At 40.2% G+C, this 26445-nt stretch overlaps 1 protein-coding gene across 7 annotated transcripts in view; it reads left to right on the forward strand.

Annotated features, from left to right (window-relative positions):
• Positions 1-26445, forward strand: part of lrba (LPS-responsive vesicle trafficking, beach and anchor containing) — a 198657-nt gene that overhangs the window by 20324 nt on the left and 151888 nt on the right. For all 7 annotated transcript variants that reach the window (XM_030050866.1, XM_030050903.1, XM_030050886.1 and 4 more), the window contains exons 2-17: positions 9964-10195; positions 11643-11743; positions 13032-13127; positions 15254-15375; positions 16514-16640; positions 17473-17592; positions 19644-19790; positions 20136-20333; positions 21598-21731; positions 22237-22345; positions 22746-22898; positions 23310-23478; positions 23729-23808; positions 24664-24726; positions 25312-25409; positions 26129-26221. In XM_030050866.1, the coding sequence (XP_029906726.1) occupies positions 9964-10195; positions 11643-11743; positions 13032-13127; positions 15254-15375; positions 16514-16640; positions 17473-17592; positions 19644-19790; positions 20136-20333; positions 21598-21731; positions 22237-22345; positions 22746-22898; positions 23310-23478; positions 23729-23808; positions 24664-24726; positions 25312-25409; positions 26129-26221 (2042 nt within the window). The remainder of the gene's footprint in view (positions 1-9963; positions 10196-11642; positions 11744-13031; positions 13128-15253; positions 15376-16513; positions 16641-17472; positions 17593-19643; positions 19791-20135; positions 20334-21597; positions 21732-22236; positions 22346-22745; positions 22899-23309; positions 23479-23728; positions 23809-24663; positions 24727-25311; positions 25410-26128; positions 26222-26445) is intronic.

Genomic DNA, 26445 nt, shown 5'->3' on the forward strand with positions numbered 1-26445 from the left:
TAGAGGGGAGGACAGCCATGCAGTCAATAGATCATATTCTCAAATTGTTTTAATGGTGAAAATCTCATTCCATAAGCACTAGGGTCTAGCCTGTTGAAGATTTCTTGGGAAAATAAGATATTGCCCTGAACCCCAGACTCTGAAGTCTAATGAGGGCCATTTCCTGACCTACCCTTTCCTTTCCTTTTCAGTGGCAGACACACCATGACATCAGCTAGATTGCCAGATACTGTAGACAGCACAAGTAGTTCAAAGGGTCTATGTTACGAGAGCTTATGTAATGCTTAGCTGATTTTGTTTTTCAGGTAATGTTGAAAATTGTGTGCAGCTCCTCACTTTGATTTGGCCAGTACTATACAGAGTATACAACCCTAACGCCTTTTAATCTGTGGGTTTTTTTAATCACTCAACCTTACAGGGGAAGGTGCAGCTGATAAAAGAGAAAACAGTGGTGAGATTACATTTCTCCTCCTACCAAAGAAGTGGCTTTGCTTTGTAGGAGATTGCCTAGAACTCAGCTTATAACAGTCCAGCTATATAAATGTGACGTCTGAGAAATTGACAGCACAGCTATGAATGAAATATAGTGAAGAATAAGTTGTTGCTTTTTGTATTAAATTCCCTTTTTTTTGTTGTTTTTTTGATATTGCACTGAGCTTAGGTTTTCTGTGCTGATGTATGTGCACCTTTGTTTTTCCTTTAATAATTCTACAACACTGTGCAGTTAACTATCTGTTAATGATGTTTGGACTGATGGCATAAGAGCATTTGCGGCTATCATTTAATGTTATCTGAAACAGCACAGAAATGCATTATATAGGCCTGGCTTATTTGGTATTCTTTATATGTTCTTAGGAAGCTCTGTGTTCTGGGGTTATAGGATGGAGCAAAAAAAAAAAAAAAAAAGTTTGAGTGCTGTGCGTCAGCAACATCACATTTGATTTAGTGTAAAAATGACTACCAAGCATTGTTTAATCAGCTACTTGCAAGGTTGCCCTTCTGAAGATATTCTTAGAAACCAAACCATCTCTCCACCTTCCCCTCTTCTCTCTGTCTCTCAGTATCTTGTTTGTCTGTGGTGTGAGGAAAGCAGGTTTGTGGCACTGATGAGAGAAAATGTATTGTGGTATGTCAGACAATCAATCTTGTAATTTAACATTAATTAATTTAACAATACATGTTGAATAAAAAACGAAAGAAAAAAAGGTCATTAATCTTGATTTTAATGGCTAATGCAAAAAAGATTATTTGATGCAGCTGTGGCAGTATATTCATGAAGTGGATTTAGAAAAACATTGTTTTATATGGAGGGATTCACTCGTGTAAAAAGACTCAAGTGAACGATGCCTTTCATGGTCACTGCATGCATAATCTTGATTGTCACCACCTTGCCTTCCACTATTACCTTGACAAATGCAGAGCAGCAGGCTCATCTGCAAAGTTTTTGCTTGAGGGTCAATCTCACATGTGAATTTTAACGCTGTAGTCGCCATATTAACAGCAGGACAGTATCATTTTTCCTTCCTTGGTGGTTGTTTTGGTGTTCTGTGTGTGTGGTGGTATCTTGGGAGTTGGTGTGATGTGAGAAGTACAGCAGTTACCATTGTCACAGTCTAGCACGATAGTCCTGTAAGTAAAGGTCTTTGCCTGAAATGTATTTGTCCTGCAGGCTATTGGTTATCAACAGAAATGCTTTTGAGGCGTGATGTATCATATGTTACATTCAGCATCACAAAATGGACGGACTTGATAAAGAAATGGCCAATGTTCAGTACCTCCATTAGATACAGAGAAATCTGCAACCATCTCTTATCATTTTATGTTTATTTTTGAAATCACTTGACATGAAGTGGTCCTACTCTTTTGGGCTGCAACACATGATTATTTTCATTCAGTCAGTTAAATTGTTGATTATTTTTTCAGTTAATCAAATCGATCCATTAATAATTTTGGCTGTAAAGTGGCAAAATTAGCGATGAATTCCTGTTCCAGGTTATTCATATATGCCATACCATCTTAACAGTGCTTGACAAGCTGGAAAAAAAACCTAAAAAAGTTTTTCATAACGATACAATATGTAGAAAAGAAGGCACAACTTAGCGTTTCTAACAACTAAAACAGTTAATCGATCATCATAATTGTAGTCCATTATTAGTTTGCTGTCAGTTGATGTCAGTTGAATTAATTGTGAGCTAATGCTCGTTTACGTATTAGGCACTACAAGGCATTGTAAATGCAATATGAGTGTATTGTAGTTGAAGCATGGTATAATGTAGGGGTTGCATACTTGATGGGATAAATTTATTATTGATGACAAATTTAAGTACATCTGATTTTCTTTTATTTGTGTCCAGCGACATTTATTTAATGATCAAGTATCAGTGATTCCACCATGTTTATAATCACTATCCACTTCAAGTAAAGTGTTTGCTTGCTTTCACCACAGCACCTCGTCTCACTATTGCCCTCATGTCCTCTGCATCAGAAGCTCATTTTCCCTCATCACTGCACCACAGGGATTTGAGGAAGACAGATTACTTGCTTGACAACCCTGTATCTGCTGGAACCATTTCAACATCTCCCGTCAGTGTGTTTGAATTGTGAGTGCTCATCAGTGATGAAGAGCACAGAATGATGATATGTTGTCACATTACACATGATATTTTGGGGCCCTAGGGCGTACATTTCACTTCTGCCCCCCCATACAACCCAGCCCTGCTCCCATCCCCTATTCTCCCCTCCCCAAGACACAGCCCACAATATTTCTTAATTTTTTCTTGAAGTTTAATAATAGACAAATCAACAAATAAAATGCACTCATGCACGCATTTGCTTGATATGATATCTTCAAATAATATAGTAAAAAAAAAATATGTCTAGAAAAAATATATTGGTAAACATAAAATAATAAGCACTATCTTCAACAGTAAATGAGAATGTCTTACAGGAAGAGATGATATGGTTATCTCATAATATGTAAACACATTATTTTTCAAAGGGCAAATAATACCATTCATGTTTTTACATGCATGGCATGCTATTAAGCTGGGGCTGATGGCCCCCCTCTCCATTTCAATGTTGGGGGACACATTCCCCCGATCCCTTCTGAAATCTACACCAATGTGGATCACTGTGATGGATGTTTTTACTGTATATGAATCAGGGTGGTTGGGAAGATGTCAAGGAAGAACTAAATCACCTTTGGCTTGAGTAGATGGCTCATTAAAGACATCAAGTGAAAGAACTGTTGAAAAAGTGGGCCAGTTACTGTGGCGGAAAGCATGGTCAGTCTGACAGCCCATTTGTTTTGGATCTGTGTGCCTTGATTTATTTGGAGAGGGCTTTAAAGCCATGGCCAGGCTGTATCATTATGACTCTTAAATTGGCATACATAGTCTCTGTGTAGAAGGCAAATTGAACTTTGCAGACAAACATTTACATATCTTCCTGCACTGACATTCAGCTACACACTGTATTTTAAACCTATACCTATTGCCAGTGCAGGCAGTTTAATGAAGTCAGCCATAAGAACAGGCCGTTGAAATCGTCCCTTATACCTGTTCTTGTGTCTAACATGCACAAACCCACGGATGATGTCAAGTGAAAGATGTATGTTGATTGTTCAGAGAAATTCAACGCCTTATTTAATCCGTTGGACTTGGAGACAAGCTAGACACGACAGATTTGTCAGGACATTATTCTGCTTTTGTCCGTTTGTGCACTTGTCTCATTCAGGCAAATGACTTTATATTCAAAGGGTTTCACCCATAGAATTAATTGCAGTTTCATTAGGGAGAGAAATGGAAGAAGAGGAATGATAATGGACACACACACACACACACACACACACACACACACACACAATGGACAGAAGAGCTCATCACTATGCAGCTCTTGCTTGGTACCATCAGTGTGTCTGCTGTTACTTTTAGCGGGACAGTTTCCTGCCCATGGCACAAAATGGCCATCATTTGTTGCTCACTCTGATCTTCAGCGTCACATGTCTGTCTGTAACGCTTTAGAAGTCTTTTTTTATTTGGCTCAGCCTTCAAGTAGCTCCACTTTACTATAAAAAGCCTGCACTTATTCTTTCTCCATGTGTTGTCTCATTGGGGGCAAAAAAAAATGAGAATAATGTGCACAGAAGGCTGAAATGAGTGCTAGACTTACTATGCTTGTAATCAGTGTCAGTGGGTTTACTCCTGATACCTTTAACATCATTGACTTTTTAACAAATGTACAACCAGTATTGCACAGCCTGAGACTTGGTAATTCATTGAACTGCCATTTTGGTGCAAATTAGGTTTTTTGGATATGAATGAAAAACATATTTATGCACATTTAGAGGTGCGCCTTCACTAGATTCTTCTACAGCTACTAATTTTTGGCTCAGTGAGAATTGTATTTTAAACCTCATTTTAGGTGTGTCCCACTGGCTCACCTGGTGGGGCACATACCACATTTCAAGGCTAAGGTCCTTACTGCAGTGGTCCGGCTTCGATTTCTGGCCGGGCCCTTTGCTGCATGTCATCCACTCTACCACCCCCATCTTTCACATCTCTCACTTTTGTCACTATCACATAGTTTTGTGAAAAGCTGAATAAAATAAGCAATACAAATCTTGGCTTTCGAAGAATCTTTATTCCATCATTTGTTTGGCTATCAAATGACCAGGAATGCTCGTCTAGCTTGGGTATACTCCCTCAGTCCTCCCATGTTGTTGTCCATGGAGACTATAGTGGCTTGTTTGTGCTGTGTGCTGTGGCCCGGTGGCTGCCTAGCTGCTCAGCCATGATTAATTCAGGCAGGCCTCAGGGGTGAACAGCCAGGGTAGGTTACCCAGCCAGGGATCTGGTGTCTAGCTGCCACAAAGACACCAGCTTATAGGCTACATGTTGGAGCAGAGAGACTGCAGAGCTCACCCTGGCTGGAGCTGAGGCTGGGGCTGGCAACCAAGCACACCTTCCCTTGACTCACTGCAGTGTAAATTGCAAGTGTAAACTGAATTGAATCTCTTTAAATACCATTGCCATACATCAGTAGACTCATTAATTGGTGTCACATAAAAAGGAGACTGCTTGTTTTTTTCTGTTTCATTGACTCCAGGACGCCAAATATTGTTGTTGATCAAGGACTATTTTGTGTTTGTGTTGATTGCACTTGTCTGTCTATTATGTGGATGTAATTACATTTTTGTTAAAGCTTGTGGCAAGAAGCAGAGAATGATTAAAAAGGGTTGCAAAATAGTCTGCCACCTCTAGATTACTCTAATTGGATCTTGCTTGGTCCCATTGGGAATAAAGGTCAGGACATTCTCTTTGGTAATCATCTTTTTTGTATTCTTGCCCTAATGTTCAGTAGGAATAGGTGCAGGCTCTTTTTAAACCAGTCCAAACTCCCCTGGCTGTGCATTGGTGATGCTCATAAACTTTTCTTGCGCAGAGGGCTGACTATTGCCTTGTCTTGTGCAAAGGTGGTGTAATATCTTTTCATTGCTTGAAAAGGGAAGAGTGGGCTAGCCTACATGCTGCAAATAAATGTTGAATTTGTAGCTACCTGACATTCTGTGTAAACACTGACAAATTGGCCCTGCAGATGTACTTTCAGTACCTAGACCGACTTATGTGACCCTTCATAATTAAATTCCCACATTGTTTATTTTGACATTTGACAAAGTATAAGCACACATTAATTTGGCACTGTTTCTCTCTTCTGCCTCTGACTTGGCAGAGGAGGCAGAGTGATGTGTCAAGTTTGTTGCAGACTTGGGTTGCACTGCTTGCACTCATTTTTCATCTGCTAGATGATTACACCTACACAATCGATAGTGGGAAGTCCCTTCTCTTTGTATGTACAGTAGGGTGTCTCAAAGGATTCATGCAAACAGAAAAAATTGTGGGAAGTGCAGATTATGCTCTGCTGTATAATGATTTCAGGCACTTAGGCTTAGGTATGTTCTCATCTACCTCTTTTTGGCTAGGGCCTAAATAAAATTTTTAATTCGAATGGATGCTCATAAAATGTCCTCCCGCATCCATTGTCACATTTCACTCTAAGACCATGCAGTATCAGAAATGTTTTTGGGGGCCTCTTACCTTTTTAGACAGTTCCAAAAATGGTGTAGTGAGTAACTAGCCAGCAGGGCAGTAGGCCTAAATTATTAAAAAGAATAACATCAAGGCCTGACTTAAGCCTGTAATATATACTGTTGGCTGGACTTTTACTTAGGCTAATCAAGAGGGAAGAGGAATTCGTAGAAGTCTATCTGAAATAGCACTGGAAATTAACATTTTATTGATCAGATCTGAAGCATTTTTGAGCTTTTTTTTTTTTTTTTTTTAGCCTAGGACCTAGCAAGATCAGTCGTCTTAAGGTTACTTGTCTAGTTGCTAAACATGTCAAAAGATTCAAAGGGAGATTGCTCTGCTTGGCTACGGGATGTAGAAAAACAGCTCTTTCCTTGTCTTATCTGTGGTGGTCTGTATAGGCCGGATGATTGAATTTGTGCCACTGGTCGACTGTGACATTTTGTGTCTGACAACTCTTGGCTATGTTTTATACCCAGTAATGGGGAGCAGAGATAAACCTGCCTTCTAATCTGTGATGTTATACAGCACAGCTCTACTGAGAATCATCTGGCATAGTTGGTTAAGGTGGGTAGCGGTTACATGCAATTATTTTTGTGAGGTTAAGTGGGGATTTTTTTTTGGTTTTGAACACAGCATTGAGATAAAGCACATTTGAATGTTAATTCTCAAACTTTCTGTGTTTCTGCAAAATCATTTACCTTACAAAAGATGCCACAGAATTCACATAGCAATCTTAAGAAGAAACCTTTTCTTAAACACTGAATTTTATTCTAACGTCAAACTTATGAGGAATTTTAAGAAAAGATGTATTCAAAAAAATCTTGAGAATTTTCTTAAGTTTTTTTTCTCATTTATTTTCTTAAATGAATTCTTTTTGGGCAAAATCTTAAGAAAGGTAGTCTTCTTAGTCACTTAAGGAATGAAATATTGAGGCTATATTGTCGACAAAATATTGTAATGTATTTCTGTAGGCTCCTATGAAGGATCATGTTATCCTGATGGATCACGGTATAATATTTACTTTTGTTTTATGTTAAGAATGCTAAGAACAAGCACAAATTTGTAATAGCTCTGACCGCGTACACACTTGCATCCAAATGTCAGCCTCCCATGGCCACACAGCTTAGAGCAGAAATTTAGATGAGAAATTTCTGAAAAGGAAAAATAAGATGTTCTTACTATGATATTTAAGAAGTTTCTAAAGACATATTTTTTTCCTTAAGAAAAGCCTTGTAAATCTGTCCGGAGGTCTTGATTTGCTGGATTTTAGATTTTGGATGTATTTGTTGTGTAAGATATTCAACCTACTGTAGTTTTTCTTGATCACTGTTTAACTATTGGCAAAGTGTTAAGCCATTTAGATGATCATTTAAAGTACAGCTGATATTCCTCAGTGCTGCCCATTCAATCTGAACTGCTGACACCCAGATTCCCCACAGGTAAGTCAGACATCACAAACAGACTTGTCTGTAGAACGAACACCACAGGCTGCACAGACTTTCTATCTCTCTCTCAGTCACTGTGTTCTGGCTCTCTGTCCCCATCCTCATCTTTGTTCTCTATCTTGGTCAACTGACTCTGATGGATGGGTGACTCGCCTGCAGTGTCAGGCTCATAAATCAACTGTTACTGTGGCAAACTGGCGCCCAGCATCCAGTAATGGGAGACCTAGCTGCAATCAGGGAGGCATCCTCCTCCTGATTGCAGCTAGGTCTACAGTTTCTGTCTATCTATCTATCTATCTATCTATCTATCTATCTATCTATCTGTCTATCTATCTATCTGTCTATCTGTCTATCTGTCTATCTGTCTATCTGTCTGTCTGTCTGTCTGTCTGTCTGTCTATCTATCTATCTATCTATCTATCTATCTATCTATCTATCTATCTACATGCGTTTAATTATAATTGTATATTTGTCATCAAGGCCTCAATGCTTTATGAAGACCAAGTAAGATCATAATGTACAGTAGCTGCTGTCACGAAATATCACCCCAGTCTGTTTATCCTACTCTGAGCTAAGCACCTGGTGAATTTATTTTGTGAATGTGTGTACACTGCCCTTTTTCTACGGTGATACTTGACAAGACAGAGTTAAGGGATATTCTGTCCACTGGATGATGTTAAATGGACTGAGGATGACTGGAGGTGGCGTCTGTCTCACTGTCATCACAGCTTTATCTCCTGTCCTGTTAGGATGCAGTGGCAGTAAGGTTACCCCCATGTCCCCTCCCTCCCTACCTCTCTCCCTCCATCACAACACTCACACAGACACACACACCCTGTTAATCCGCCCTCACTCACTTTAATGGGACAGTTTCCATCAAATAGGGTAGAGGATTTATTTATACCATTCCCCAGGCCCAATCATATTGTTTTCACATCCAGCCTGTCTAATGGCAGACTGTCGCTATCACACGTAATTTTTTTTTTTTTTTACCCCAGTCCCACCTCCTCGTTTCTAGACTTCACAGCCTTCCTCACAATATTAATATTGACATCAGCATTGTTATTTTCCTTATCACTTCCTATTAGGCAGGATTCAATAATAAAAATGTCAGCAAAACTATTAAGCAGTGACAAATTATGACATTTATGGCTCATACAATTTATTTCCAGACACAAAGAACATTACTCCTTTGCAGCAGAACAAGCTCTCTGTCTTACCGCCCTATAGATAAGCTGTACCAATACCTTTAGCCATCTTACTTGCTGCTGTGAATGATAAGATTTCATGTTATTGACGCAAACCATCAGTATGCCTGTATCACTGTAAAACAGAAGCATTTGTTTACAAAGTTCTCTCACATTCCACAATGAAAGGAGAAGTAGAACCCCAAGATATTGTCTTAAAAAACAGTGCAATTGGTGTACGACAGCAGACTTAGACTTTTAAGATGAAGTTCACTTTACTGTAACTTGATGAATTAGCCTAGATTGGCTGTAAGAAACCTCTAGGTTATTATACCAGAAAACCAACTTCAATTTACTGCAGAGGTCCAGTCTGGCAGGCCGTGTCAGTTGGTGTTAGTGCTCCGTGGCGTCCCACAGGATTAAACTGCCTCTGGATAGGCTTCTCACTGTTATTATCTGTCAGGATGTTTGAGTTTATTTCACCGAAAAGACTATCTGTCAAATGGTTTGACTCTTTTAGTCTTATCTGAGTTCATTACAGCTAACTGCAAACATTAACCTATACTGCACAAGGCATCTCGGTGTTATGGAAAATATCAAATATCATTATAATGTGTGACCAGTTACCTCAGTATCAACATTGTGATGATACTTTAGGGATGGATATTGGTGCTTTCATAAAATATTTACACCCAAGATTTTTGATGAACTGTCAGTAATGTGGATATAATGACTAAGCAGGCAGAGGCAAATAACAGTCTAATAAGCTCAGAAAATTGTGTCCCTTTACTTTAATGCAGAGAAAAGCAACACTCATGCAAAATCATAATGTTGCAATATTCAAAAGCTCACATGATATCTAGTTTCAGACAAACACCCATACAGACTGACAGAGACCTCTCTTTCTCCCCTGAGCTTTAATGCACTTTAATGCTAGCAGCAGCCCTGATACATGATTGAACATCTGTTTTGGAACACACAGGCTGTAACGAACATGCATGCATGAATGCACACACACAAACACGCGCACACACACACACACACACACACACACACACACACAAACAACTGTTTGAAGCCCTTTATTATGTTATTGTCATCATAGAGAAATAATTAATGTCTGTGTGTTTGGGGATGGGGTCTTTTCAATGCTCTGTGTTGATTGTCCAACACTGAACTCTCACTCTCTCTCTCTGTCTCTCTCCCTTCTTCCTCTCCCAACTCCCTGTGTCTTTCCTCCAGCTGGTGGGAGGCCAGTTTGACCTGGAGATGAACTTCATCATCCAGGAGCCGGAGAGCATCGTGTGCATGGTGGAGCTGCTGGACCAGTGTGAGCCCACTTGCCAGGCTGAGGTCTGGAGCATCTTCACTGCCATTCTCAAAAAGAGTGTCCGCAACCTGCAGGCCTGCACTGACGTGGGTCTCATCCAGCTGGTGCTCCAGCGTATATCCAGCACTGACAGCATGATCGCAGGTACTGAGAACTGCATCTTATGCACACAGCACTACTGTAATCAAACCAGTTTATTCGACCTTTCTGCTTCGGCTCATCTCGGGTCATTTCATTTTTGGAATTTTTAAGAGCAACAGGGAGGCGTGTTGATTAGGAGTCTGTCCTTCAACTGGGTTCAAGCCCCCATGACAGCAAACATCTGCCACTGAATCCCCAGCAGCTTCACGGGTGATGTTGTGTAGCTTGCTTTGACCGCCCTTTGGAGGAGTGGAGGGTGGGGGCAAATGAAAAGCTGAATTTCAACTTGAGAATCAATAGAGTATCCCAAATAATGAATCCCATTTATATCCTCTCTCCCTGCATGCGGTAGGCAACCTCATGATTTCACCCTCCAGTGTTCCAGGCTTAAGGATATGCTGTGATGTATTGCAATAAATGAGGGCACAGTCATCCTGCATTGTCTCGCCTGAGTCTCAATCTAGTCTGTTGCCCATCTACAAATTAGTCTGAATTAATCCTACAGTGTTCGGCTCAATGAACATTTGCCAGCTAGAGCAGCGCTGGCCTAGAGGGAATGTTCAGTCAAGCAAGGAAGATGTAGCCCAGCAGTAACTATGCGGGTGAAAATAATGGTTTTAGTAATATTCGGTATAGCACAGCAAACCCATGTCTGTTAGCTCACTATCAAAAACTTTCCCAAGACCTGTTTAATAGAAACAATATAAAAGTCGTTCTACTGCAAAGAAGCCTCATTCTGTAAGGATTCAAATTGACTAATTCATACAAACTAAAGCTGAATCTGATCAATCTCAGATGATAAAACTTAAGCTCCGAGCTCAATAACTTAAGCACTATGTTTTGTATTTAGCTCTGCCGTTCCTGAGAGTGTCTCTTATCCTCTTTAAACAACTGAAGTGCTTATTGCATAGGCCAGTGCTGATCAGCTGAGCTTGGATCAGTAACATTCACTTATGTGGAAACTGCCTGCTAGATAAAACTGTTCCTCAAACTGTACCTTAAGGGTAATGTACGTGCACACTTGTGTCCACATCTGACTCCACCGTCTCTAGTCAGTCAGCAGTAGTGGCTGATGGAAGCACTTCACGGTGCAGCGACTGCCACACAGAGACTTATCTCTTTATTTTAAGTCCCTGCCTTTTTTCACTTAGATCCTGCTCATCCTCTGTTTTATCCTGCACACTCCCTTTTCTCTTCTTTAGATTTTCTTGCTTTGTGCTGGCTTTGACACCACTGCAATATCTTAAATTTAGACCATCAAGAAGCCAGTAAAGATTTTACACTTGAGTGAGAGTGTAACAATGGTGAGATTGAATCTTTTTAAAATGTAAGAGGCCTCTGGGAGAAACTAGCTGAAATTCAGAGTCTTCCGTCTTGAATGGATATTTAACCTCTGCTCTCTGCTGTGTGTGTGTGTGTGTGTGTGTGTGTGTGTGTGTGTGTCTTGCAGATTTGCTGGTGGACATGTTGGGCGTGCTGGCCAGCTACAGCATCACAGTAAAAGAGCTAAAGCTTTTCTTCAGCAAACTGCAAGGCGAGAAAGGCCAGTGGGTGAGTCAGAGTCATACCACGGTGATCTGTCTTGGTTGTCTGGGACCAGCATGAGGAATGTGCTAGCAACACTTCAGCTGTTGACTTCCTCCAGCCCTGTGCCCCCTCCACAGAGACAAGATACATCATATCAAATCAGACTGCTACTCAGCAGTGGTCTTGGATCATATTAAATTGAACATTTGAGCTGGATTACCCCTAAACTCTGAAAGAAAATTTCCTTTTTTACCTCTCTGTATTTTTACTAACGTTAAAACATCCAGATCTTATTTTATATTTGGATCATATAACAGATTTGAAAATCCAAACCAAGTACTTCAAAAGCTGCTGTTGTCACAGAGCTGGAGAAATTTGTTTCCTAAATTAGTTATTTTTAGCTGCCTGCCCAGACAAGCTGAGCTGTTCTGTCAGTACAGTACAGTATTTTAAAGAAATTTCGTTATACAGTTTTCTGTTATAATGACAAATAAAGGCATTCTGATTCTGATTCTGATTCTGATAACAAATAGAGGGGAATCGCCCCAGTGAACCAAAGATAGTGCATGATATGTGTGTAGCTATGATCTAAAAGGCACAACATCCTAGGTGAACCAGTGGCACAGGAGAGGCAGATGAAGTGCACATGAGAGTAACCCATTGATCAACCAGACTAATCAAGTTGTCAAGGAAATAGGCAAAGTTGCTTTTGTGCTTGTAAAGTTCACCTCACTCTCTCACTCCTAAACAACTCTCGCCACTGCTTCTCTGTCCTCATCTTTGTGAAATATTATCTGGGGAGAGGAGGCGGATGGGATGAGCATAGAACCTAACTACGAAATACTATACTGCTGTTTACTGCAGACTTAACAGAAATTGGAATGACCTTATTGAAAAACTTAAATAATAGGAGTTTTTTTTTTTTTTATCACTTAAATAGATCAAAATCCAGCATCATAGCTCATTGTGCTTTAGCAATATTTTTGCATGGGTGTAGACTTTGCTATCACTTACACACCATGATCAAGGAGACTATAAAGAAAATGAAGGTACTGATCCCTTTGGATGTTCATGTCTGATGAGGAGAGATAAAGCAGCAAAGAGACATTGAGGATTTTGGCATAATGGTGACCTTAGTTTTGAATGTGTATGTGTGTGAGGGAACCTGCATGCAATTTCGTGCCTGTGCTTGCTCTCAGATCTTTATGTCTGCCAACATGTAAATGTGCGGCTGGTGTTCATGTGCATTTGTTTTGTGTGTTTGTTGCACACCTCCAGTTGTCTAAATTGTTCCCTGTTTGTTCCTCCATAGCCGCCTCATGCTGTGAAGCTGCTGTCCGTGCTGAAGTACATGGCCCACAGGAACGGCCCTGACTCCTTCTTCAGCTTTCCAGGGAAAAGTGCAGCTGTGAGTATACGCCACACAATGTGACGCATGCCTCTACAAATAAGAGTAAAGTACACCCTGTAAAGTTCAACTTCATTTATGATGTTAGTGGACAGCAAAGCCTGAATTTATAAGCTTGCCGTTTGCAAAGGACTTCTCTTTGTAGTGAAGCTTGAAATGATGAACAGCAAGTTTTCCCTCTTTGTCCATGTAGCAGTGGTTAGTCAACACTTAATCTGCCACCATTGTTTGAGAGAATGAGAAATTCCCCCCTCCGATGTCCTATTTTTCTCTAGCACACAAAAATAGGGAAAATAACAGGCCTCGTTCTTAGAATTATGGGTCACTTATAAACCAAACTATTGATGGATGTAAAACAAAAATGAGCAAAAAATAGGAGAAACATTCCATCATCGTAAATTTATGAAAAAGCAAAGACTTATTGTAGAGGGACGAGGATCAGACAACTTTAAGTATAACTCGAGTGGCCATCTCTGCTCATTCCCTCTCATGGCAAGTGCTTCTTGAGACAATTTGGTGTAACAATGGTGTTATCTAGCCAGCCATTCAAGAGACCCATTTGATTTTTCTGTGTGAAAGGTGAACACAGTCCCTTGGGAATATTGATATTCATGCAGAAATCATTCTTTTGAAATAGCATACCTTAAACAAGATCTCTAATGCTCAATCTCTGTGGTGTCAGGGGCTTTAAACAGAAACCTTTGGTTAGTAATTAGTATTACGATGTGAGAGGCAACACAGACAACACTGATATGCTTCATACACTTTCTCAGTGATTTAGACAGAAATAGTGTCTCTTGCCACGACTAATCATTTCCTCTTCAAGCATCACTGGCCTTCATGCTTTCTATAAATTGTTATGAAGTCTTTATAAATGGAGCTGTGTGTTACAGCTGTGTTTGTGATGAATTTGTATGGGTGTGTTTGCATACTAGGGGCCTGATTCCTGATTTTGATCTGAAGGTTATAGTGTTTCTGCTGATACACTTTTTCCAATTATTATTATTTTTTCAAACATGGACATTAGAGAATTAGCAGCATACCCTTGGCATTAATTGCATCAAACACAATAAAATACAATTTACAAAATCTGAAATAATTAAAGGTTATTCCATAATTGCGCCCCCCAAAAATAAGTTTTTTTTTTATGTCAAAAACAAGTTTTTTGTCAAAAGGTAGGGTTCATAATTGCTTTGGACTGGCAAAAAAATCTCCTAATTGCATTTATCTTTGCATTGAAATATCATACAACCAGTGTTATGCCCACCACTTCATCACATACCATACACCTGTCCCGCTGCCAGGGTAGGGTTCACCATGAAGTTGTGTTTATTTTGTGATGATCATGATATGTCCATGTGTAATACATGGTAATTAATTTTGTAGCATGAACATGGACTTGCCTTGTACATCTTTACACATGTTGGCCCCATGGTTACGTGTACTTTTTTTTCAGGAGGCCATGCATCCCCATGTGTATGTGTAGTTGTCAGATTCTGTATGTAACCTTCCATCACCATGGTGACAGAGCTTTGACGAGTGTTGAGTAGAAGGCTGCCCTGTAGCTATGGCTCTCATTTGGCTGATCTGAACTTTGTATTTGTGCTTGTCTGTGGGTTTGCTGTGCTGTGTCACAGAGGAGCAGCACACATGCCTTCCTCTTCCTGTGTTTCCCTGCTAATGAGACAGGAAGGCTTTGGAGCACACTTACACACACAAACACACACACACACTCTAAAGCCTTCTTTGTGACAGTTGTTTTGCATTTGCTTGATATTTCTTTGCCCAAAACTGTTTTTGTGGTGTAATGACATAAATTACCCCGCTTTAAGACCACTGACATACTAGCCGATAGTATTTTGCTCAGTTTAAAATACATTCACTTGGAAGGCTTTGTGAACATGAGGTAGCTAATAACTTGGATGTCAGATTTTGTTTGCTTACCCATTTTGATCTTCTGACACTCAGCCTTTGGGCCCTGCTGACCCAGTCTTTGAAAAATGCAGCTGTAGATCAGAGCACACAAACATCGCAATTTAGATTAGAAGTATCCTTGAGTTCCACAGCTGGCCGCAAACTGCACATCATGGTGTCATGTTCTGTTTTCTTTTCTTACTTCCCAACAGGCCATCGCTCTGCCTCCCATAGCAAAATGGCCATATCAGAATGGATTTACTTTCCACACGTGGCTCCGCATGGACCCTCTCAACAACATCAACGTTGACAAAGACAAGCCTTACCTGTACTGGTAAGTAATGCAGGGACTTTCCAGCTTTTTGACAAGTTTACACCTTTGCTGTTTGTTTGCCTTTTGATTACAACAAAACAACAAAAACATTCCCTTGAAATCACTAGATATGAAAAGCTGAAATGTCAGCATTTTGCCTCTAAGTTCAGCTTTTAGGCCATTAATTTTGTGTATTTGTTAGACCAATTTAGCACTTTACCAATATATCATTTACTTCTTAATATTTTTTTGACATTATCCCACTCATCTTTTGTTTTTTGCATTTGCAACAGTCTCCTTGTTCACTTTGTTTAATCAAACACTGCAGTAAAAAGAGATTTTGTCCAGTAATCATTTTCTTGTTTGTTTTTGGATAGTAATTTGCTAATTTAAAGATGCTGAGTATCGATGCGAAATCAGCTCGCAGTCAGTAGCTGAACATGTCCTATAGGTCTTTAAGCAAATCTCTGAACCCTAATTTTGGTGTATGTATATGCACATGTATGCTGTTTATAAATTATTTGAGGCCCATAATTGTCCTGAAAAAGAGAAGGATGTACAACCTTTAGTAATTTTGCTGCTCACTCTGTCTCCTGTCCCCTCATCCTTTGCTCTGCTTTTTTGAACGAGGAGTAAATCAGGCCTTCCGCTCATCTTATTTTCAGCCAGTAATTAATTTCTGTCAAAAATCTAATTTATGCAACTGGGATCTGTTTGGACTTCTCTGAAAATGATAACCAAGTCGGGCTGCCAACGAGCTAGTGGAGAGACTCTGTAATAAAAGCTCCTCTTCAGCCCCATGCCCTTTTAAAAAGAGATTAATTCTCTAAATCACACGCAGGGGCCCTGTCTCGCTGGGACATGGGGAGCGATGGGAAGACATTGTGAAGTTGAAAAATGATTGAGCTGTTTGCTATCTTTCTCCTTTTCAGACCCTTTCATAGCGTTTGTATGATTTATTGGCTCCTGTAACCTGCTTTGCCCTTGAATGTAGTTGGTGTTAAAGTGAGCTGCCTCACTCAGAAACTAAAGCTGTGTGTGTGTGTGTGTGTGTGTGTGTGTGTGTGTGTGTGTGTGTGTGTGTGTGTGTGTGTGTGTGTGTGTGTGTGTGTGTGTTTGTGTGTATGTGTTTATGTCCCCATTATTTCTTTAATTTTAGCTTCCGCACCAGTAAAGGCCTGGGTTACTCTGCACACTTTGTGGGCGGCTGTTTGATAGTGACCTCATTAAAATCCAAGGGGAAGGGATTCCAGCACTGTGTAAAGTACGACTTCAAACCACAGAAGGTACGAAATTAAAAAAAATAAATAAAGCCACTGGTTTGGTAACCCAGTATGACGCACGCAAACCAAATACTCATACACACAAACAAATGCTAGGCATATGTCAGTGAATACAGTAACAAATTCTAGCACACAGAATTCACATGGGAGTACAACCTCATGCACACACACATCCACACACACACACACACACACACACACACACACAGTGACAAATTAAATCCAAAGTGTGCAGTGTGAGAGAACTATTACATCCTCCCTGACTCGTGGGAAAAGCCAGGCCAGAGGAAGGAGGAATAAGGTAGACAGAGGAGAAGGATGATCCAATACATTCGGCACTGAGACCTTCCAGGCTTGCACTGAAGAACATTACAATCAGAAAGATCCATTGCCTTTGGACAGTTTGAAACTCCCTCTTTGTTCCCCTAGGCATGAAGTCATCTCCCTGCCTCATCATCAAACCTCACAGGGACTCAGAAAACCCTCATTTTGGCTGATTTTTAGCTCTATTTTTAATGTGTCTTCTTTCATGTCTGGAGGTGACCATAATAACCTATTTCACTGTGGTAGCAGTAATAACCCATTTCACAGGTTCTTAGGCTGATGAGAAAACTAAAACCTAAGTAGGTAGGATTGCGGCTTGAGGGGATTTGGGGATTGGGTCTTGAAACGTGATGGAATCAGCCTAATTGGACAAGCTAGAAGATTTTCACCATGTGCTCGATGTCATGTTGTGCGTGTTTGGTACCGCAGATGTACTGTAACAGCTTACAGTACATTATGGTCCTCCAGTGTGACTGTATAACAAGCTATGTATTTCTATGTGCTGTTGCAGTGGTACATGGTGACAATCGTTCACGTCTACAACCGCTGGAAAAACAGTGAGATCAGCTGCTATGTGAACGGGGAGCTGGCTTCCTACGGTGACATCACGTGGTTTGTCAACACCAGCGATGTAAGTAGTGACCGCTCCAGTATATTCACAGCTGTTCACAATCACACTTAAAAATCAACTCGTAAGAGGCAGCCTAAATTCCCATAATTTATTAATCTTAATCCATGTGACTGATGTTCTGAAATTTGGGGCATACTCATATGTTCCAGGGCACACTTTCTGTCATAAGGTGATGTTTGGTTGTCATACAGTCATTTATAACTCAAAATGGTATAAAAGAGACTTCTGTGAAATATGCACATGAAATTTCATGCAAATCAGCTAATTATAGGTCAGCTTTGAAAGAGCTTTATTTAATTATTTTTGTGACTATGGTGACCAAAATAAATTGAAGTTGAACTTGAACTCCTGCATTATAAGTCTTAAAACATAAAGCTTAGCACACACATCCATGCTCCATCTACACTGGCTTTACCCCATTGTTAATTCAATCATCATAATAACTGACCACAAATCTTTAAAAATCAAAGCAAATCTAAAAACAAAACAAAACAAAATTGAAAAAAAAAAAAAAAAAGGCTTAATGAACAACAATATTGGCACAAAAATGGAGTGATATATTACAACTGGTACAGTCTCACTGGCTGGACATCAATTGCATGTCACCGTGATGCATGCTGTGACTACCACCATATTGTTTTACTATACTGTGTGGCTAAGTAGATAGAGTTCAAAACTGAAGATCAAGAAGATAATGAACCCAGCTAAGACAGCTCTCAGATTGTGATGTTATTGTGTTGAGAGGAGCAGTTCTCCCTCTGGGCCAGTCAGCAGTAACGACTAAGTGTTGTGAGAGACACGGTTAAATTCTGCAAGGCATATTGGATGAGACACCATCTGTTAGATAGCAGCAGTTTTATTGTTTTACCATTCGCATCAAGAAAACATTAATGTTTCTTACAGTGATGAGTCTTAAAATAGCTTCTTGCAAGCCTTAGGTGCTGCTTCAGCTTCATCTCTTATGATTATCAAATTAAAAATGATAGATTTAAGTTGCATTATTTTTTATTTACATTGAAATGTTTTGTAAAAGCAAGACCTCTGCTATGCATTATGCCTAACAGCGCTTCTTACCTACTCAAAAATCACTGTAAAGAACTCTCATGGCTGACTGCTTAAGTGGTTGAGTCTGTGTGAATTTGCATGTTCATGAATTCATGTATGTCACGAATCGCTCAGCAAGATATGTGGTCATGATACCATGTCCTGCTGCTGCCGTTTGCACTCCTGCATGACTATTAGAGGTGTTGGAGCAGCTTTTCTATGAAACATCAATTCCAAAAACTGATATTGCTGCAGCTGTGTGTGCCTGAAAGTGACAACCAAACCTCCCTTGCGTGCCCTCCTCTCTCAGCTACATCTAATCTCAGTCTTTACTAACAGAGGGCTTGGGGGGTCAACGCAGTTTCTCCATCTGTTAGCATGGAGGTCACAGGGGAAAAATGAGTACCACACTCTCCCTGCATCTCTCCCACATCCCTGTATGAGCTCTGTCATACCACCCAGGATTGCTTTCTGTCATGCTGAGATATAAGATTCTTGAATCAAATTTTGTTAGGAATGAAAATGTCTCCACAGTGTGGTATAATCCTCTAGATGTGTCAGTATATCAGAAAAGAGGCCTCTCTATCCCTGGCCTACATCATAACACTTCTTGCAGTTCTCAATATATCTGCTTATGCCTCACTGACCATGACAAGGTAAAGATGACAAGTCATCGTTTTAACTGTTTCAGTGCTGATGGAAACATGATTTGAAACATTGTTTTGCCATTTATAGCTAGTTTTAATAGTTAATGTCCTGTTTTCCTCCTGTTTTTTTCAATTTTTTTTTAATCTTTCTTGTGTTCCTTCTTTCCTTTTTGCTTCTGTCCTTCCTTCTTACTTTCCTTCCTCCTTTCCATCTTCCCACCTTCCCACCTTCCTTTGCCTTCTTCTTCCAATCTTTCATTACTTTGTTCCTTATTTTTTTACTTGTCATTCTTTCATTCTTTTCTTGCTTTCTAACAAACCCTCTTCCAACTCCTCCTTCCTGTATCCTTTCTGCTGCAGACGTTTGACAAGTGTTTCCTGGGCTCATCGGAAACGGCGGATGCAAACCGTGTCTTCTGTGGACAGATGGGGGCAGTTTACCTGTTTGGAGAGGCTCTCAGTGCTGCTCAGATCCTGGCTATCTATCAGCTCGGCCCAGGATACAAGGTTGGGGGCTCATAAAACCAGACTTGTCTACACGCTAGTAATATTTATTAACTTCACAGTGACACTTCCATAAGTTGTTAAAGTTGCATCTTTTTTTTTAATGGCAAATGGTTAAGATAACAGTTCTGTGCCTCACACAGTAATTTGAGCAAAGAGTTATGGAGTAGTTGGTTAGTAGATGAGAACCTTAAGTTTCATTTGGTCTTTACAACGTCTTTATCTCTGTCCTGACCCTTCAGTAACTTGTCACTTGAGGAGGAATAAGAGGTGTTACTGCTTCATTATGTCTGCCTTGTTATCACTCTGTCTCTATCTGTCTACTCTTCAACTTCCTTTTCTGCTCAGGGCACATTCAAGTACAAGGCTGAGAGTGACCTGCTGTTTGCGGAGCACCATAAGACCTTGCTTTATGACGGCAAGTTGTCCTCTAGCATTGCCTTCAGCTACAACCCTCGCGCCACAGATGCCCAGCTCTGCCTCGAGTCCTCCCCCAAGGACAACGCCTCCATTTTTGTCCACTCACCCCATGCCCTCATGCTGCAGGTAATTATACCCCAGACATCACCCTGTGTTTGTATGGCAGGTAAAATGACATCTCCTTTAGTGTTTTGGTTGACCCTGTTGGGGGTGCCATCTTGTAATTTGAGACAAAAGCCACCATGCTGTCATTTTTTAAAGCAATATCATGCCTCTGCAGTGTGGATTCATTTACCACCTGTATTCCTCTTCTGCCTCCTCCCCTTTTCCAGATGTACCCATCTTTCTCCCTTCCTCCATGATAATGAAAGCAATCCTGTTGGCATCTTTTCCTTTTAAGAGCCTCATTAGGACAGTGGTACTCTGAGTCAGGCTGACTGCTGCAGCTGCTAATAGCTCCTTAAAAATGCCAAATTGATGCTCTAATTATGGAATTAGCCTTCTCTTGAACTAAGATTTTTTTTGGTTTTTCCACCATGTGCTGCTTACACATGCACACACAGCACCTTCACTTTATTCACTTTATTACTGTGTTTTCTTGAACACTAAATGAATTGGCTCATCAAAGAAAAATGCTTTGTGTGGGAGGAAATCACTAACAGAAACACACGCACACAGCACTTTGTAGAATACATGAACATAAATTGGCGCAGCGTTGCTATGCCATGCTCAGAGAGGTCAAAAATGAATTCTCACACACTGCAAGTGTTAGTGTGGCGTAATTATGCAAAGGTCTAGAACCCAGTGATGCTACCAAGAACGAAAAGAAAACAGGAACAACCTTGTCACAATGTTGTTTAACATTTTTTTGAAATTGTTAGCCACAGTTATGCAATGCCTTTTTTTCATTTCACACGTGCTCACTTAAATTTTGTTAATCAAAAAGAATGAATTATTTAAAGCTTAATTGAGAATAATCTGAAGCTTAAGTAAAACTAAAGCTTAACAGTTTTGTTATTTACCCTCTACGTGAATGTGTAGGGTACACATTAGCTGTCAGATATTCCACTTCAGGACTTAGCCACATCATAATAGAACCAAACCCCAGAGAAATGGCATAGTGGTGACAAGTCACTATCATGGTAAAATGCCCTTCCACTTAACTTGTTGCCATTAGTGACAGAATGGCAGCAGCCCTATGTGGCATTGCTATAGTTACCTCTGTTGACTAATAATTAACTTCCCTTTCTGTATGTTGTGCAATTCAACTGCAAACTGGACTCAACGATAGCAACAACAAATTTATTTCTAAACCATAAAAAAGAGCAATAAAACTGTAAATAAGACAAAATTGTGTGACAGTGTGTGTATATCTTTTTACTCTCTGCAGGATGTGAAGGCAGTGGTGACCCACTCAGTTCAGAGTGGTGTACACTCTATTGGAGGTGTGCAGGTCCTCTTCCCTCTGTTTGCACAGCTGGATTACTGCCAGCCCAACAGCCATGAGCTGGACACCTCTGTCTGGTAGTATACACACACACACACACACACACACACACACACACACATCTGTATGTATATTTATCTCTATCTATCTATTTATCTATCTATTCATTAGTAGTGTCACATATACTATTACATGCCACAAATATATGCATTTAAAGGAATATTGAACAATATTCATGAGCTAACAATGTGGCTTTTATTCAGCCTTCAATAAGTAAGTGTTTTGTTTTGCAACACCAAAAAAATAATGCTGGCCTTGAAAACCATGAAGCCAGCTTACTTATAATTACAGCACTGTTGTATCTGCTGCCCTCAAGGTGATGCTAACTAGAATCTGTTCTGCCAGCACAACGGTGACACAACACCCTTATTCAATCACATTTCATGTAGGATATGCCCTCTAAGAGCCTGGGCTTAGTCAGCAGCTTACATAGCTTATTCTCTCCCTCTCTCTCTGTCTCTCTCTGTCTCTCTCTCTCTCTCTCTCTCTCTTTCTGCCTGTCTGTCCGTCTTTACATCTCAGCTGCACTTTGCTGTCCTTTGTGATGGAGCTCTTGAAGAACTCAGTGGCTATGCAAGAGCAGGTCCTGGCCTGCAAAGGCTTTCTGGTCATTGGCTACGCTTTGGAGAAGGTGAGAAACCCAGAAATACAGAATACACAGCAAAGCTTTTTACATGACTCTGTGCTGTCTTCCCTCACTGATAGTTGCACTCCTAATGAACTCAGGGCTGTAACGTGGTTGACCTTGAATCCGTTATCTCCATCATATCGTGTGCACAAACACACACACAGGCACACACAAACACCAGCACTTAATATGAGACAGACTTTGTTTTCCCTCAGCTGCATTTGGAGGTCACAGCTGGCTTGTCTGCATGTTAGACAGAGGAGGTGTGTGTCCTCTCCCTCCCTTCTCCTCACTGCAACTCCCTCACCTCTCGCTTCTTTTTACTCCTTCCCCTCACTGACATCCTTTTTTGCCCTGCTTTTACTGTACTTTTCATCTTCTTGTCTCCCTGTCGGTCCTCCAGTCTTCCAAGGTTCATGTGACACGGCCGGTCCTGGACATTGTGTTGGCCTTTGCCAGACACCTCAGCAACTTGCAGAACGGCGTCTTGCTGCTCAAGCAGCTGTGTGACCACATTCTGTTCAACCCCGCCATCTGGATCCATGCCCCTGCCAAGGTAACATTAATGCCCACATTCACACTAGCACAGCATTATGCCTTTGATACATTCGTGAGGATAAAGATTTGTGTATGCACATGTGGACAGAACACGCACAAACGCATCCAGATAAACAAACACACACATACACACGCATGCCATCACCTTCTCCTGCCTTTTATGGTCTCGCCCTGCCTTTTATTTTAGAGTTCAGCCCTGGAGTACAAGGTTATCTCTCCACCTGTGGCTCTGTGACTGCTATTTAAATGAGAGTGGCTTGCTTAATACCCGCAGGGGCTTAGAAGCTTCCACTTAGCACAGGCACAAAAAGCTAGGACACACTAAAAATGGATTTCTATTCGGCTCTGACCCAAGCTGTGCATGTGCATATGTGTGTGTTTTCATGTGTGTTTGCTCTATCCTATGCAGGTGCAGTTGACACTTTACACCTACGTGGCGACAGAGTTCATCAGTACGGTGACCATCTATAACGCCATACGCAGGGTGGGCACAGTACTGCAGATCATGCACACACTCAAGTACTATTACTGGGTTGTCAACCCCCAGGACCGCAGTGGAGTTGTGCCTAAGGGCCTAGGTGAGAGCGCATGCACACACACACACACACACACACACACACACTCTTTCTCTCTCTCTCAGGGTAGCTTCAACAAGTGATAGATCTGGAGCAGAACATCACTTTTATTATAAAAAAAAAAAAAAAAAAGTAGGTCAATCATGTGGCCCTTATTTTTCAATTTCTTTCCTAATCCCTCTGGATCCTGCTCGCTTCATTTATAGTAAAACTACATTCAGTTGTCATTCTCTGCTGTTTGGGTTTTTTTCAGATGGTCCAAGGCCTAACCAGAAGGAGATCCACTCTCTCCGAGCTTTTCTGTTGCTGTTTGTCAAGCAGCTCATCATGAAGGTAAGTCCATGCCTCACGATGCCAAAACACAGAAAAAAATGTCTTTGTTAATCATACTAGTTTAGTCTATTGAGACTTCTCTCTGTAGTAAAGTAAATATCCTGTAATCCTAGAGCCTCTTGATGACCCAAAACAGACCTACATTCACTTAAATATGTAAATAAATGGTACATTTGGATGCCAAAACAGTTTGCTTGTGGCTGCATTAGTGATATTTGTCATGCCGGTCCCACTGAGCTTCTCCCATGTAAGTTACATAACATTTACTGTTGCGAGTGCGCTCTGATTGCCAGAGGAGTCAAGCCAGTGAACTCAGCTTACTAGCAAGATGGCTGCCACTTCACAGCAGTAAATGTATCTCACTGCTGGTCAGACTGCAGTTCTCCTTGCGTGGTTGAAGGTATTAGGTGATGTGGTAACTGACCAAACCTTGTGACACATTTTCCCACCTCCCTTTGACCTGTCTATTGCTAGATTATCTGCTGCGTAGTGAATACTTGGTATTTGTTTTCAAAATGCGCTTTAAACTAAATGGGCCAAAATTAAAAATGTGTTGAAAGGATTGCTATTATTTTTCAAAGTCAAAAACTTTAAATAAATAAATAAAGCTTAGAATATCAATGTTTTTTTTTTCCTGGAGTGTCAGATTAGATTTATGAATATATTTCTTGTCCATATAATCCCATACAATCATTTCAAAAATATACTTGGCGCTTGATTGCTCTAAATCCCTTGAAGTGCCTCTGCCTCAGAGTAATTTTGATTGCTCTGTTCAGCCTGGGCTACATGTTCTACAGTGGGCATAGAGAGAAAAAAGTAAGGAAACTCCTTATTTGATTTGTTGTTATTTTCTAGGATCATGGAGTCAAGGAAGATGAGCTGCAGGGTATCCTCAACTACCTGCTCACAATGCATGAGGTACGAATCCATGTTGTCTTCTCTGCACTGCCATATAAAGCTCTCCACCAGATGGCAACCTAACTCCACCTTTAGAGATCCCGTGCTTTCTGCTCCCACCATCTGATTTAGTGAGCGAGAGTAGACCGATGGCACTGCAGAGGGAAACATTACTGTTCCTTGTTAGTTTTCTGACTGCCAGTCAGCAGTCCTGACAGGAGCAGTCTTGTTTAGACTGCAGTGATGCATAGTAAATTAATTAAGCGGTAAAACAATAAACCCCGCAGGAATAAGAGGTGATTACAACATATTTTTGAGAGACTGTCATGGAGTGGCCCTTGATTTTATTGAAAGCATATTCAGAATTGTTCTTCAGTTCAGATGCTTGTTATGCATTGTATTATTGATGATGTTTTACTACCTTTGCTACTACTACAAAACAAAAACAACTAGTACAGAAATGTAATGCATACTGTTTTTTGTTGCCATGGACCACAGCTGGTTATGTATTCTTTATTGTTTTCAAAATGTCACCATGAAAACCAAACAGTTCAGCTCCATTACGTGCAGTGTGGATTCCAGTGCCCTCTGCTCTCTGTCCCGCAGGATGACAACCTCATGGATGTTCTGCAGCTGTTGGTGGCTCTGATGTCTGAACATCCTGGGTCCATGGTCCAGGCCTTTGACCAGCGCAATGGAATACGGTAATGTGAATATCTTTTTTGTCTTCCAACATTCTTCTCTACTAGACATGCATGCATGCGTGCAAAAACAAAACAAAACAAAAACAAAAAAATCTATATCTATCTATCTATCTATCTATCTATCTATCTATCTATCTATCTATCTATCTATCTATCTATCTATCTATCTGTATATATAGCCATTATATTACTTTGCTGTATCCACACTCAGAGAGGCCAAAAGCGAAAGCCAGTGATTTAAATGATCAAAGCTTTAGTTTTGCTCATACAGTATTTTTAGTTTTAATGTGTCACAGTGTTAATGTTGTGCTTTTAGTCTCTGGTTGTGTTGTGGCTCTAAAATGAAGCCAGATGATATCGTCAGCCAATAAAGAAGGTTTGATAGTTTCATTTGAAGCTTTCTTATAGCTAAAATTGGAGCGGTATTGAAATTCATCACTGCTATGATTTACTCTCCTAATTTAAACCGCGTGACTGTGTTTCCAGGGTTATGACTTATAATATAAATTATATTGTCTGTATTCTGCTGGCACATATTGTAGGTTCAGAGTTTATGTAACTGTTATGAAAATAGAAAAAATAGTGCTTGACATGAAGAAAATATATGTTAGGCTGCTATTTTTCTAATGGAAAGCTACAATGGCAGAAAATAATATTGATTATATATCATAAATGTACGCTTGTTATTCACATTTCTGTCTTGTTTTTTTTTTTTTCAGTGTTATCTACAAGCTGCTGGCCTCAAAAAGTGAAGGAATTAGAGTGCAGGCACTCAAAGTCTTGGGCTACTTTCTGAAGCACTTGCCACCAAAGTAAGTACATTCAGTAAGCTGATTTTCTTTTTATAGTCATATAGTGTATATGAATACAAATACTAGCTTGAAAAACCTACATGTAGTTTATTATTGGGGACAGTTTTAGTTCAGTTTGTTTAGGCAATTAAAAATATAGGGAAAAAAATCTTTTCAGCATAAAAATCTTAAATTATTGAAAGGGAATGCTGTTTTATTTTGATAAAGTGCCTAAAGTTAAAGTA

Source organism: Myripristis murdjan, chromosome 1 (genome assembly GCF_902150065.1).
Source record: "Myripristis murdjan chromosome 1, fMyrMur1.1, whole genome shotgun sequence".
Taxonomy (NCBI): domain Eukaryota; kingdom Metazoa; phylum Chordata; class Actinopteri; order Holocentriformes; family Holocentridae; genus Myripristis; species Myripristis murdjan.